The 13,921-nt window shown below is 30.8% G+C and overlaps 2 protein-coding genes across 3 annotated transcripts in view; both read right to left on the bottom strand.

Moving 5' to 3' along the window:
* Nca (neurocalcin homolog) overlaps positions 1-13,921 on the bottom strand; it is a 484,597-nt gene that overhangs the window by 351,691 nt on the left and 118,985 nt on the right. The window lies entirely within an intron of this gene.
* LOC143175096 (uncharacterized) overlaps positions 1-13,921 on the bottom strand; it is a 272,623-nt gene that overhangs the window by 139,961 nt on the left and 118,741 nt on the right. The window contains 1 exon segment of the mRNA XM_076372218.1: positions 5,367-5,408. Within this exon segment, the coding sequence (XP_076228333.1) occupies positions 5,367-5,408 (42 nt within the window).

Genomic DNA, 13,921 nt, shown 5'->3' with positions numbered 1-13,921 from the left:
TCGTGTAAATAGTAAAAAACACAAACCTATCGCTTGAACTTGTCCGCAGACAAGTCTCACCATGTATAGGGGTCCTTCAAGAAGTATTCACATGTTGAACTTCAAAAAAATTGTTTTCTTTTTCTTGTATTTTCTTAATCTGTTAACTGTGGAATTTAGTTAAAAAGATCTCTCGTTCTGCGCGCTATAAAATCAAAAATGAAGCGTGTAGTTGTTAAACGCAGGACGACTACGCCTAGGGTATATTTTAATGAAAAACCAAATTAAAACCAAGAATTACATGTTTATCTGAAAAAATACGGGATTCATCGTAGAAAGAATTAGTGTCATTCTGATTTTAAGATAACTAGAAAGAACTGTTTTTATTTCTAAAGTTTGAATATTCGCGTTGACTGTGGAAATCCCAGCTATCTTATTGATTTCTTGGACCTGATTTTCAGTTTTATCGTCGTGTCCGTTTCGCAGAATCAGCGAACAGAAAGAAAAATTTACATAGCTCCTGGAATTGGAATTTGATGGTTTCTTCACGGTCAACCGGGTACGGAGTTTGCACTGCGGCGTAATTAGGAAACTAATCGAAGAATCGATTATGGATATTTTAAGTCCTTTACAGATCTCTTAAGTTGTTATAGCACTGTTCCCAAGTTAGAAGACGCCTAAAGTATAGATCACAAAGGGATATTATATGGGATACGTGCTAGTAAACTCGCTCGCGGTTGTCAAATACGGTCATTGTAGGTAATCAATAGGGGTACTAAACTCGATAGTAACTAAAACGATCTTCATGAAACGCAAGTAAACATTTATCCATATTCAAGAGGGTATTCTTGCTTGAAGATGTCGTTTCTCGGTGGTACATACATTGCAATTGCATTAAAACGCAGTATATAGTTACGAACTTAAAATTTTATGACTATATTTATTTACTTATATTTCAAGAATAGATAGCAAAGTTTTTATACAGAAATATTTTCTGCGAACAAAGTTATTACTCGTTGACTATAACGTCAGCTCCGCATGGTTGTTAAAATTTATATTGTTTTATTTATGTAAAATAGAAAAATATAAAATAATTTGAACCTATGGCTGTTTAACAAGTTAGCTGTGTTCGACGTGTATACATGTCAACCCAAAGCTCTATCCCAGTGCAGTTGGCGTGTATACTCGTCGTGTAAAATAAAATATTACCATTTACTACAAAAACTGGAAATTTCAGTGAGATGTAATAAAAATGTCATTTGGTAATATGTTTCCCTTATATTAACAATAAAATTGCTATGTATTTTTTTAAAGTTTAGTACGTAATGTACGCTAATGTACGTAATGTACGCAATATCAGATATTGCCGGTACAAAGTATTACTTTTTACAAGTTAAGTTGATTATTTTTTTCAATGCATCTTAAAATTATTTGTTTCTTTCATTTTTCTCGCTATTGAATTTTATTATTTTTCGATCATTTTTAAGTTTTTAATAACAATAACCTTTTACAGAATGATTGTTAATTTTTTATCGAATAAAATCTTAATCCTTTCTCATTTTGCTTTACTTTTTTTGTAAAATTTATAGTAACAGCATTTGTTCTGCGTTCAACATGCATACTCATCATTGTTTGATTTCAATTCCACATCCCGTGAGAGATTTTTAAAATCCAATTCTACAATTAACTGGTTAAGTGTGTTGAACTGTGGTTATCTTCCGTATTAAAATAAAGGAAGCAAAAATGGTTTAACAAAATGGTAGCTACATAAAGAAGGAAAACCGATTTCATCATAAAAATTCCACACGTACCACTCAAAGAAAAACAATCGCAGATATTAGCACAATTTTACTAAAGATTATAAAGAGACATATATTTTGCATGCATTATTCTACGAGTTTAAAAGATATTGGTTGACTCATTACAAATTTATACATCAAGACAACTATTCAACATGGGAACATTACACAGAGTTATGTAAAAACATTCTGTATAAAGATTTTGCTACATATTCTTGAACTATGAATAAATGTACTTAAAAAATTAATACATACATACCAAATTTTGAGTTCGTAACTTTCTTGCTTGCTAAACCAGTTGCAGTTCGAAAGCAGCAAAAGAAGCACCTTTCCAAACAAGAATATCCCCTTAACCCCATGCCGCATTTTAACAAATTTAACTCGTGATAAAAATTTTTGATCAAACATAAATATCACGAGTCTCACTCAAGATGAGAATACGAGTGAGATATCGGTCGCCATAATTATGGTCTGAATTTTGCCCGATTAAATGGTATAACAAGGGGTTAATGAGTTGATAATGTTGTACTGAAGAACTTCAATTTAAATAACTATATGAGATACTTTAATGTTTAACTTCTTTTTGATAGACATTCAAGATACAGATAACAGTTCACCAAATATAAAAGTTCTTGTTAAGGTTTCAACATTTGAAATTTACACGTTTCATTTTCGGATAGTTTTAAATATATGTGAATCACATATAATTGCAATAATGGACGTTAAGTTTATGTCAATTATGCACGATTGAAATAACATTAGTGTAGCTAATAATATGATCATGCTTTTCTTATTTATTTCAAAAAGTACCAAACATCTCGATCGTGCTTGCGTTTTCATAACTGTGAGGTTCAGGTGCACCTTCACTTAGGTTTACTGGAGCAATGCGCTGGTACTCCTTTAACACGCGAGGAGAACAGCGTAATACGGCCTCATAACGCTCGAATAGTTAATAATTTGTTTTCTTAAGCTGTAACTTAACCCTTTCTGTCATAAATAAATGATCCGATCGTAAAACCGACTAGAAAGTACTCACGTTTTACTATCGAAGCAAAGAAACTAACAAGAATATAGGATATAAAAGATTTTCTCTATTATATCCCGTATGTAGAGGCGTAAATCAAAATTATACTCCACTAATATAAAACTAAACTATTCTACAAAAGAATACTAAAACTTATCTGATCATGTAAACTTCACCTGTGTTGGTGCGTGATACTTGCGAAATTAAAAATACCGTTCGATGACCAATCCACATTATCTGCAACGTGCCGCGTGATTCCAATGATTCAATGCTTTCATGCATCTTCGGCAGAACCATCTCCAAACCCTGAGCCACGATGGCCAGGATTCATCTCTAAAGACCCCCATACACACTGAAACGTGCGGCAATGCAGGCATCGCAAAAAGCGATGGGTTTGAGTCTTTTTCACTTTTTGTTTAAGTACAATATCTGTCATGAAACTTTGAAAGACAAACCCGTCATTTGTAGCGATGCAGGCATCGCCGCAAGTTTCAACATGTATGGGCACTTTAAGGCTTGGTCATCATCGTCTCTCCCTTACACATTTTAGTATGTAAATACCCTAATTGCAAGCAGCAGGGGCAATTGAATTCTAGACTTAGTACCGAAATTCTGTCGGACACGCTACTCAGCAAACCTTGAACTTACGTCATCCTCGTTAACCCTTTCGCTGCCAGGCGAATTTTTGAACTTGCACCAGTGGGCCACAACACAAACTTTATCTTAACAAGTTTATAACGGTAAAGAATTACGCAATATATTTAGAAAACGGTGTAATCTTGTTAATAACATATTTTTCTTACTAGTAGCCACCCGTGAGCACCGTAACCCCGCGAGGAAGTTCATTTTTTCAAGAAATTCCAGAAATGATTGAGGGAGAAAGAAAATATATTTAAACGATAATTTTGAATAATTTAGACAGTCTGTAATTGATCTTCAAAAGAGTAAGATAATATTGTTACGTTAATATTTGAAATACGTGTTTGGAGAAATATTATTGTAAAACTCTATTCTTTCTACGTTATCACGATAATTTAGTATTTGTATGTTACTTTTTAAATTTTAATTTGCATGTCTGTGAAGAAAAGTTATTCCTAAAAAGTATGGAATCTGATAAAGAAAGCTCCTCAAGCGATAATTTTTGACTCTTAAGAACAATATTTCGTTTTTATCTTCGTTACAAAAGAATAAGCGATACATAAAACTCTGAGGTTATTCATGCTATTTCTACGTTTTCTTCAAAGATCAGCGATTCCTTTTTGGTATTGCGATTATTAGTGATAGTCAACGTGTTAATATTCATTATCAACTGTGCGTCATCTTGTTCAATTCAATTTTTGGATATATTTTCATCCGCTGAAATTCGCTAGTTTATTTACAACTGCTCCTTGAAAGTACATACACAATAAAAGAAAAAAGATTTAAAATTGTCGTCAATGCGTGGTTCTACTATTGCCCAAGTATCACTGTTCGATGCCCCAAGGAAACGTAGACATCGATAGCTGGCTTTCAATCCACGACAGCTCGGAAAGTTCGTTCGCGTTCGAACGTTTCGTCATCTGGTACGTTCGAATGTGCTCGATCAGAGTGTGCAACTATTCTTGCCTATAGGCTTCCCTGACCTGACTTCGTACGCATGCGTACGCCGATTCCGGTGTCGATAAGCCGAACTATATATTTTTCGGAATCGTACATCAGCGAACGATTATTAGGAGTTGCATTTTCCCAAGTCAAAAATGTATACGTTTTCCCACTGACAATATGTCTTCCTCGAAAATGGGCTATCGTACCCCTAAATTTTCTTCTACGTAGACTCAATGACTAACGCCCATACGAGTAATGAAGTGTATAACCCCTGACTTCATTTAGATGAACCCATTAAGACCCAAGTTGTATTAATGTAAACATTTCACTTTAGATATTTATGTTCTGTTAAATGTATAAAGGACCTACAATTTGAGATTATTTTGTAATTTACAGAAAATTTATCTTCTTTTCGGGACATTTTTTAAATTATATTTCTAATGAAGTAGTGTTTTAACACGTTGAATGTCATGAAGGTCACCGGTAACCCGAAACCAAATCGAATTATTATAGTGTACTCGATTAAACGATAATTATTTGAAAACGTTTCTATATTATAAATAAATAATTATAAATAAAATCTATATTATAAATTCTATCTAATGTGACATCCAGCTAGATGAATGTGCGATAATAATAATGTAACTCAATCAAATGATTTAACATTACATTTTTTCCATTTTGTGTATCTTGCTCTATGAAATCATGCGACATTTAACGTGTTAATAGTGCCTTTTGTTATAATCCAATCTTTGTATTTCAGAAAAGTTATATATAAATTATTTTATTTACATTTTTGTAAATAACATATATTATTTGCAACGTTTCATTTCATAAATGGTAGAAACCTATAAGTCTTTTGCTTAGGGTTTGAGTTTAGGAATTAAAGGTGATAATTATTTAGATTAGATGAGCATTAAGGTAAATTTATAACTCTACATAACACAAGTAACAAAATTTAATGGAAATTATGTACTTACGAAACTTCATTTTTGGACAGCGCGAATGATCCATGAAGAGAGCTGAAAATCGATTAAAAGATATTAATAATTAAAAATTATAATTTTGTCTTACTAAAATAAGAAATATCATTTTGTATTGTGAGAGTAGCATAAATATTTTTATTTAATAGTACAACTGATAAAAAATATAGAACTTGGAGAAGCAAAAGGAAATATAATATCATTTACAGCTATAATATTAACAGCAATAAAATATTGGGCCATTCGTCAGATCTTCACAATTAATTGTATAACTGCAGGCGACACTAAAGTTCTCAAAAAGAACATTATTTTCATTCTATTAGAATGAATTTGGGCGTTGAAGTTTCTTCAATAACATACGCTTCCTTCATTAGCATTAATTGTCCTTCCATTTAATTTATAATTACTGTAAAATTGACAAAGCACGCATTTTTAACAGTTCTATCTTCACTTGACTAAAAGTAAAACATTGCAAAAAATTCTACTGGGAAACTCCCAGAATTTAAATGTAACATGGTACAAAAAAAATACTCCAGCAAGAACTATTAAATGGAGCAAAATTTGCTACAAGTCATGATAGAAGTATGTTATAATAAAAACAAATATAGAATAAAGGTAAATAATATAGAACGTAAAAGCTGGCGACAGATTTTCCAGCAGTTGGAAGCCCTAAAACGGATTCTTTCAAAAACTCTGAAGTGACATGAAATTTGTAACTATTGTTCTGGCTACTGGATTTGACATTGGAAACAGATTGACATACATAAAAATGCATGAAGGAACTCGGTTTTCGTGTATGTTCTTAACAATGCCCCACCAGTTAACATTCTGCTATAGTTTTCTATTTTTCTATTGATAAAAGATTACTAATATTTTCTGTATAAACTATTTAAAGTATACAACAAAGTGGTTACAAAATCATAAAATTCATGTTATATGTTTCGTATATAATAATACAATGTTCAAAATCATTTAAAATTTAACTTTTTTAAAAATTTGTCAAGTTCTTTTTAACATTTATCAAAATAATTTCATTGATTTTTCGTTATTAATTTTCAATGATCAATAATCAATTATTTTTAATTTATGAATTCTGCTTCCATACTCAGAGAATAATAGATTTCGTGATAATGGTTTACACAAAAAGATAAAATAAAAAGACATAGCCATAATTGTAATTCCATAATTTTTTAACGGTTACACATACATACTAATATGAGATTAGAAAAATTAAAACATTTATTCGTGTTCTTTCAATAATAAATTAAAGTTTTAGTGTTAAGAGAGCAGCGATTCCTACCTTTTGAACAGTAGTGTATATTTGAAATTCCATTAGTGACGCGACCGGAATTATTAATTGTTTGCTATTCGAAAGCAAACTACGTGTATGTGATTTGTATTTTAATGACCTGATTAAGCAGACATACCAATGATAAGCGGATGTACACAGATACCTAATTATGTGCTTACTTCCACCAAATTATTAATCAGTTAATCGGAGAAGAGGATTTAACTTTTCAATGACGTAACTCTACCTTTTAAGACCTTTTTTCTTACGTAGCTGATAATTCTTTGGTTTCATTGCATCATAACATACAATAAAAATTATGATTATATCCATTGTATTCATTTCGATTTGATTCTTCGTGTGTGTTCACGCTTGATACGGTTTTACTCTCAGCATTCTAGTATTTATATTATACTTCAACACTAAAACTACCCTGCAACTGTAACTTATTTCTAAGTTTTTATAAAAATTATTGTTATGTCTGTACAAATACACAAATTTATTTTATAGTTTTTCGCAAAAGTCTTGTCATAGATTAATTTGTAAAAATTGTCGTTCTGAAAACTTTTAATTCCGCTTTTGAATAACAATTTAGAAAAAAACATAATTAGACGAGAGCATGAGAAACACCATAAAAAATTACGGTATTTTCTCGAAGTTGCAACGCCCACACAACCGATGTGCAATCCGCATACACGTTCTGGCAGGGTGCTGCGCAAGGATCCTTTTCAGATCGAGAAAAACAAACACATAAATCTAAGTCCGAACGTTGCGTGAGGTCTCACGATACGTTAATTACTGTTGAAAATAGAGCGATGGAAGTGCCTTGGCAAGATACAAATGTGCCCGTCGCTCTTGAGGCGTTCGAAAATATACAGTCAGTTACAATAAAAGGCCTTCTTCAAAATTCAAAGTAGAAAATTCCTGAGAAATTAATTCAACATTTCGAACTGTACGTATTTTAGGCTTAAACTTTTTAGACTTGCGTTAACGGTCTGCACTCAATTTATTTCCAATGTTGTTGGGTGTATGTATTTTTAGAGAAATGAATTAAAGTAATTTTCAGCGATAGAATTCAACGTTTTATATTTATTTTATTTATTATTATTATAATAAGATTTAATTATTATAATCTTTTAAGGTATGGTACTTTTTAAAACATTTTCCAACGTTCTATAACAAATTTGTATTGTAATCTCTAGCATGACACACGAGTGTAAAGGGTTAAGTTGATCTCAATTGTGGACTAAACATGTAGTCCAATAGTCAAGAAGTTATATCGCTTCTGTTTCTCCGTTTAAGTAAAGTTAACTGCATTCGACGAGTATACATGTTATCTTAAAATGCAAAATGATACTAATTTTTTTAACAACAAATCATCTATTTTTCCAAATAAATGTGTCATTCTTCTTCGTTTTGCTTGTTTTTCGTTAGAATATATTCTAGATGCATTTTCTCTGCATTTCACAAGTATAGACTTTATTATTTGATTTTATTGCGCACGCATTGAGAGATTTTTTAAACTAAATTCCACCGTTAACTGATTAAATAACATAAAGAAACACACTAAAAAAATGATAAACAAGTGTTGCATAAAATAAGCAACACATAGTAGATAATAAATATTATTAGATATGAAATTTGCTGTAACTTTTCTTACAAAATGCGAGAAAGCTATTTATTTCTCTTAATATTTGGATTTTTCAAATTAATCTGATGTACTGAATTATATCTTGCAATTCGAGTTGTATTTTGTTCTTCGGATATGATACTCGCGCGCAGATTTTTCATAATTCTTGTATGAAGAATAAACTATATTGTGTTCTTGAGTTCACAAATAAGGAAGTTTTATTTTTTATAGAATTCAGTACTACGTGTTGCGAAACTAATACTTATTATAAACAATCGTACAGATCTTTTTACGTTACATCGATCATTTTTTACATGTAACGTTTATGATTTTAATGATATTGAAATAAAAAATGTAAGTTAATAATATTTGCTATTTTTGAAATTATTAATCATAACAAGTATGTTTCTTTCTATTTCATTTAATTTTGACAGTAATTTAACTCTATATGGCGTGCTGTACTAACAGAATTTCGGGTTTAATAAATATTTCACACCGGTAAGAAAAAGTCTAAATGTAGGGTATTTTGCATATTCTTGTACGATGATTCGTTCTTTTGAAATTAGAGAATACGCATTTTGCTGTTTCCTGTAAAACAGAAGCAAACAAATTTTCGAATCTGCAGAAGCTATAAATATGTATAATGCAACCCTCACTTGCATTGTTCCCACTTACCCGACCAAGCAATCCTTTTCAAAATCAATAAGATCGTAGCTGCAGTGTACGAGCAGGTTCGTGCCAAGTTTCATTTTTTTATTCGTTTTACTTCTTTCCATGAAAATTGTGAACGTACGTATGCATTAAACGGAACCATGTTATTAATAAAAAATATCGGACTGAAGCGTGGAATGTACCAAGTTCATACTTCGATTTAACGTAAAATTAAAAACGTTTGAAAAAGATAAGTTTATGCCAAAAAAGCCCCCAATGATGTTATTGTTAATATAAAAATCATGTTCATCTTAAGTACACATAGAACATATAAAGTACACTAATCATATCAATGTTATGTTTTATAGTATTCGTTACCTCGTAATATCAACTGTTTTTAATCCATAAACAGTGTCATGAAGATTCCCATAGTGAATCCCAAAACTAAAGAAATTTGTTTAGCACGAAAAACATTCGTTTTTATTATATAGAATCAAAAATACTAAATGTTTTTACTATATTTCCTTTGCTTCTAAGAACTCAATAAATAAACAGAAATTCTAACTAGACCCATACTTTTCTATTTATTATTCAACACTGTTTCATTATGCAACATATCTAATTGCATCATATGCGACACTGTATCTTTGATTGTATTATATAAAAGCTATCTCTTCGAATATATGAAAAAATATATCTATTCAACATCAATTTATATCTGAAACAAATTTAAACTTAATAACATTACATTGTTTTGTAGAAGTTTCCATTACGTCAAGGTTTATGCTATAAGAATAATCGACGTTGATTAAAATTTGAATATCAATCATATTTCAACTTTAACTATTACACTACTAAGGTAATTTTTATTTTAGAAAGTTCCCACATCACACGAAATACCTGTATTATCCAAATTTTATTGTTTAATAAGTTTCTGTGGAAATACTATATTTGTTGCGAAGAAAATATTTTGTCACTGATATTAATATCTTCAATATTTTTGCTGAACACTTCTGAAATTATTTATACTTTAACATTATTATATTCATCATTATTTTCTAATAACAATTCATATTTTTTGCAGATAATTGTTTTTCAGTGTGCTTTTCACGTGAATATCTTCTGTATAGAATTCAATTGATAACAGTTTTGTTTAATCTCTCTCTCTCTCTCTCTCTCTCTGTCTCTCTCAACTTTCATACCAGATCTACCAAGAAACAAAATACACAGTAACTAAACGACCGCAGTATTCAAATTGCAGTAAAACAAAGTATATGCTACAGATTTTTAAAATTTTAGCCAGATCGATCGGTAGAAAGCAATATAGAAAATGCGATACGGTGGGTACAAAATAACTCCACGGTAGTGGGAGGATTAATTTAACGAGTATATTAGGCACTTTATCAATCAAATCAGTAAAAATCAATTAAATCTGAAAATTTCTAATCCTTGAGAATCTTGTAGATAGTAGTGAATTAATTTTCTAAATTGTAGAGAGGATATAAACGTTAGCGTGTAGCGCAAGCAATCTAAACCAGTTGTGTGTAGGTCATTGTAGAAATCCGATCGAAGAGTGCCAAGCATCGTGATCGTGTTTGTTTCATTCCATAAATATATATGCATAAATATTGAATATATAATATACTAGAATGAAACAATTCATCCAATAACAATTATAGATAGTGAACGGTAGTAAAACTGATGCGCCGGTCTGTTTTATTGTGATTACGTTTTATCAGTTCAGTAGAATTGAACATACACCGGTGTCCAAACTTGAAAGATTGCTAAAGTTTCGTTGAAAAACTGTTCAAGTTCCAAGTTACATAACTTTGTGAAAAAGAGATTAATCAATCTACACTCGTTTTACAAGGCGAAGCCTCTACTTTTAGAATCTGTACTCATGATTTCCTGTCATGTGTTTTCATTTTGTGACGAGTGTAAAAGTGAACACGATTCTCTGGTTGGTCATTCCGCAAATTTTGCGAATTCGAACGTCCCGATGGACTGTCTCTAATATTTGCAATGTGCAAATGTAACGTATATATGTATGTTCAGTCTGTGTACGTGCCTTTTTCCAATTTAATTCGATTACAACAAACTGCTGGTATCGCAGAATTATATGAATCCTTATTTTGACAATAAATTGCTAAATAATAAGAAATTAATTCCAAACCATCCCAACCCAATAAAATTCTTAAAATTCTTGGTTCATGTATTATGGCGGTAACGTTAATATTTTGTAAAATGTGAAAAAATTTAAAAACTGAAACCTTATTCAAGATTATTTTGGGCAAGCACGAAGTCAGCTGTCGACAAATTAGCTGTGTCGCGTACTCACGTTTCTAGCGCGTTGTTGGTCCCTAAACCTCAATAGTGACTGACGTGTCATAAACCTTAAGTTTAGCGACACAGTTTTCAACGTGGTACCCGTATGAACTGCACCGCACAGTATTTACCACTCCCGAGACCGACGAGAGTCTCTAACAACTAACTTCTGAGGAAGGTGTCCACGATGAACAATGCGACTCAATTTTCCAACCAGTGTCGCAATCCCTTCGGAATATTTTCACAGCGTCTTCGCAGTTAAATGTACAGGGTACTCAATTTTAATTTAGAAATGCAATGATTTCCAGGATTATTCATTATCCGAAAATATGTTTAATAAATATTTAATAAATATCTACTAATTAGAAGAGAATTTCTTACTTACTTAACAGTAAAATTACCGAGCAGTTAAATTGACTTCTTGAAATTCCTTTATAGAAACTCCAATTGTGCATTTATTGAGACTTTAATTGATTTACAATTCAGTTTTCGTATTATTAAATCAATTTTTTTAATGCTTTTTCAGAGAAACATCTGTTATCTTTTTAATAACTGCAAAAAGAAGAAATCAGGAATGGGTCGTTTTGACCTGTCTGGTAGTATTAGTGTTAATTTTATATTACATGAAAAACCAGTTGTAAAATAGGGACTTTTTTCATATCTCAAGATCGTTTTATTGCTAAATTTTACAACCATTTATATGAAAGACGGAACTTTTATTCTCACCCTACTCTATATATGTATATCGAAAAGTGATTAGTTTAAGAGACATTTCAACTTTAGTTTTGTCCAATTCTTTAGGTCTTCGTATTGAAAGCTGTTATTGGTTAATGGACACAAAAATATGAGAAATAAGATCAATCTAGCTCTCAGCGACGTGTATTGAAAGATAAACATAATATCAGAATCATATTCAACATCCTATACCATAATTTTGTTGTATTGTTTTTTTAAATATCAAACTATAAAAGAAATTTCATTTTATCATATACCTGGCATGCCCTTCGGGGCAGAGGAATTAAATTGCGTTCTTAATTCCTATGAGTATATGGAACATAAAATTTTACATCAAAAAACTTTACATCAATTCTTATATTGTCCGATTAATCATTTTTTCAATTTTTGGCTTTCTTTTTTGTTTCTATTTCTTTCTAAGAAAAATTTGTCATTGAAGTTATTAACCTTTATTAACCTTTGTTAACCTCCTGTCTTATAATAACGTGTCAGACACTTGATGTAAATTTCAAATCAAATTTGACAAATCTAAGTGTTACTTGTTAATTTCTAACATAAATTAAGTATTATTTGTCTGTTATTAATCTCTAACCTTTAGAGTAAATGTAGACACAAAATAAGTATAAAATTCGTTTCCGTTTCTACTAAATTATTAATGACAAAGTTGTTTTATCAAGCATAGTTCAGAAGTAAGGCATAAAACAAGGGGCTAAATAAATAATGATGATCTTGAAGTCCAGAAAAAATGAGCTGAAAACCAATATTTTTCACCACCATCATACTTGCCAGCTCGGACAGTGTATGTAACTTGGTTCTCAGAACTATTTGTTATTAAGGAGTTCTGTTTCAAATACCCTGCCCCTATACCAAAAATTTAAAAAAGTTATAAATTCATTGGAAATATTTTTTTCGTGTAATCCAATTTAGCGTTTTGCAGACGTCTACATATTTTCCACGGAATTCACACTACAGAAAAGCTTCGTTGCTTCTGCATCGCCGTCAGTCGCGATTAAGCGTTTACCGTCCATCACGCATACTCTGTATTAAAACCCCTTGTCTTATAATATCGTGAGAAACCCGTGATGCAGTTCACGGACAAGACGGTAGAATTACGTGTCAGGTTCGTGGTTCACTTGTTAAATGTATTTCCATCAGTCTGCCGCATTCATTGTCAGTCTTCGTTATGGATGCGCGCATAAAAGATATTTGGTAGTGACACTGCAGTCATTAATCTTTCTTTATTTGAATATAGGTACTGAAAAGAGGAATTGATGAACTTATAGAAAAGCTACCCACTGTATTTATTATTTATGTGATTTCTTAATACATTTCACTGTAAGCTAGCCGACAGTCAACATAAAATAAAATTGGGTCTCCATATCCTAATGGTTCAAGAAGGTGCAAAATATAAATCAGATTTAACATCAAAATCAATAGTTTGAACATGGTTATTAATAGAATTTTATGAACTTTATTAATTTAAATTAAAGTTATGGTATTTTAATAGAAGGCTAATGAATTTTATTGATTTAAATTGAGGTTATAGTATTTTAATAGAAGGCTAATGAATTTTGTTTTAAATTATATGGTCATAAATTTAAACTATAGAATAAATGTATTGAATTAAAATTTTTTTATTAATTCAACGTATACCTACATTACTACAGACATACAATTACGCATTATTGTCAATTATGCGTAGCAAGAAAAGTTTAAAATAATGATTTTTACAACATATTCGAAAATCACTGAAATCAGAGAAAAAGTAAGCTCTCCTGAAACTTCATTAAAACGTTTATAAAATCTTTTAAAATTCGGTAAAGCGAACTGAAATAAATTTCTGATGAAACCAATACAGTGGTACTGATTATTTGAACAAGATCTACTAAATAATATTACATTTTATTCATTTTCTTCTGTAAA

Source organism: Nomia melanderi, chromosome 11, assembly GCF_051020985.1.
Source record: "Nomia melanderi isolate GNS246 chromosome 11, iyNomMela1, whole genome shotgun sequence".
In the NCBI taxonomy this organism is placed as follows: Eukaryota; Metazoa; Arthropoda; class Insecta; order Hymenoptera; family Halictidae; genus Nomia; species Nomia melanderi.
This window is presented reverse-complemented; position numbering and strand designations above follow the sequence as displayed.